The 1,145-nt window shown below is 52.8% G+C and overlaps 2 protein-coding genes across 2 annotated transcripts in view; one reads left to right on the top strand and one right to left on the bottom strand.

The window, feature by feature from the left end:
• Positions 1-360: 360 nt before the first annotated feature.
• Positions 361-958, top strand: GUITHDRAFT_113362 (hypothetical protein; the record flags this gene model as incomplete). The annotated part of the gene is made up of 5 exons (XM_005827499.1): positions 361-532; positions 586-642; positions 698-755; positions 810-849; positions 899-958. The coding sequence occupies 5 exons, from the start codon at positions 361-363 to the stop codon at positions 956-958; spliced, it is 387 nt and encodes a 128-aa protein (XP_005827556.1).
• A 7-nt stretch (positions 959-965) lies between these two features.
• GUITHDRAFT_113361 (hypothetical protein) overlaps positions 966-1,145 on the bottom strand; it is a gene marked incomplete at both ends in the record, with an annotated part of 2,847 nt that continues 2,667 nt past the window's right edge. Inside the window, one exon of the mRNA XM_005827498.1 lies at positions 966-1,004. Coding sequence (XP_005827555.1) covers positions 966-1,004 — 39 coding nt within the window. The remainder of the gene's footprint in view (positions 1,005-1,145) is intronic.

Here is a 1,145-nt window from a genome sequence, read left to right as displayed (position 1 = left end):
GGGAAAGTGGAGGGGATGACTCCGATGATGACGATGACGATGTCGATGCCGATGACGATGACCATGACGATGACGATGACGATGACGATGACGATGATGATGATGATGATGATGATGATGATGATGATGATGATGATGATGATGATGATGATGATGATGATGGAGATGATGATGATGGAGATGATGATGATGATGATGGAGATGATGATGATGATGATGGAGATGATGATGATGATGAGGAGGGGGACAAAGGAAAGACGGAGTAAGATCAGGAGGAGCAGGAGAGCGTAGGACATTGAGGGCTGGTTGTAGAAACATGAGGGTTTGTTTCAGGTTGGTAGGATAGAGAATAGTACTTGCATGATGAGGGTTGGGAGGGAAGAAGTCAGGAGGATAGGAAGACCATGCGCTGAGGTGTCGAAGAGGAACAGTGGAAAGCGACTAGGTCTCACGTACGACGCTGCTTCACACCTGGGCATGCAGAGCGTTGGAGCTGTTTGTGCATTCCAATTTCTGATAGCGGCAACTCAGGGTTGAGATCTTGACAGCAGCGGTCGGAGCCGGGGATCTGGTGAAGCGAGAAAGGAGAGGAGAGCGCGAGAGTGTCGTCATCGATGGAGTACACCAACACGGATGTTGCTGGTGACCTGATGCTGCCATGGAATCCCTTGCGTGACTTTGCTCGTCTTGCGCGCAGCGTTGAACGTCCTGTTGGAAGCACAGTCGAAGTCAGCAGTGAACGACCTGTTCCTGATGTGAGGGGCGGGAGGAGGAGGATGCTGTCACTGGATAGCTGATAGCGTTCCCAGAGCGTTCGCATGCAGGAGCGAGAGAGCGCCGTCGGTCCAGGTAGGAGCAGGGGGGCTGACTTGGTCCAGACCTCATTCGACGTGTGCAGCTGCAGGCTGCTAGTGAGATGCTGGGAGGAGTTGCAGTGGAGAAATGCCAGGTGCGATGAACGAAGTCTAGTCTGAACCTTGTGTGCTGCCCTCCTTGAACATGCCCTGCATTGCATCCCCTCTTTCTCCTCTCTTTTCCCGCCCCTGCTCTCTCTCTTTTCCTCCCTCCCTAGCTCGTTTAGCTCACTGGGCGTTTGTCGGCTTTCCTCGGTCAATGAAAACTCTGCGTTTGGTTGTTCGGGTGCG

This window comes from Guillardia theta (genome assembly GCF_000315625.1).
Source record: "Guillardia theta CCMP2712 unplaced genomic scaffold GUITHscaffold_66, whole genome shotgun sequence".
Classification (NCBI taxonomy): domain Eukaryota; class Cryptophyceae; order Pyrenomonadales; family Geminigeraceae; genus Guillardia; species Guillardia theta.
Note: the sequence above shows the minus strand (reverse complement) of the source record. Positions and strands in the feature narration are given on the sequence as shown.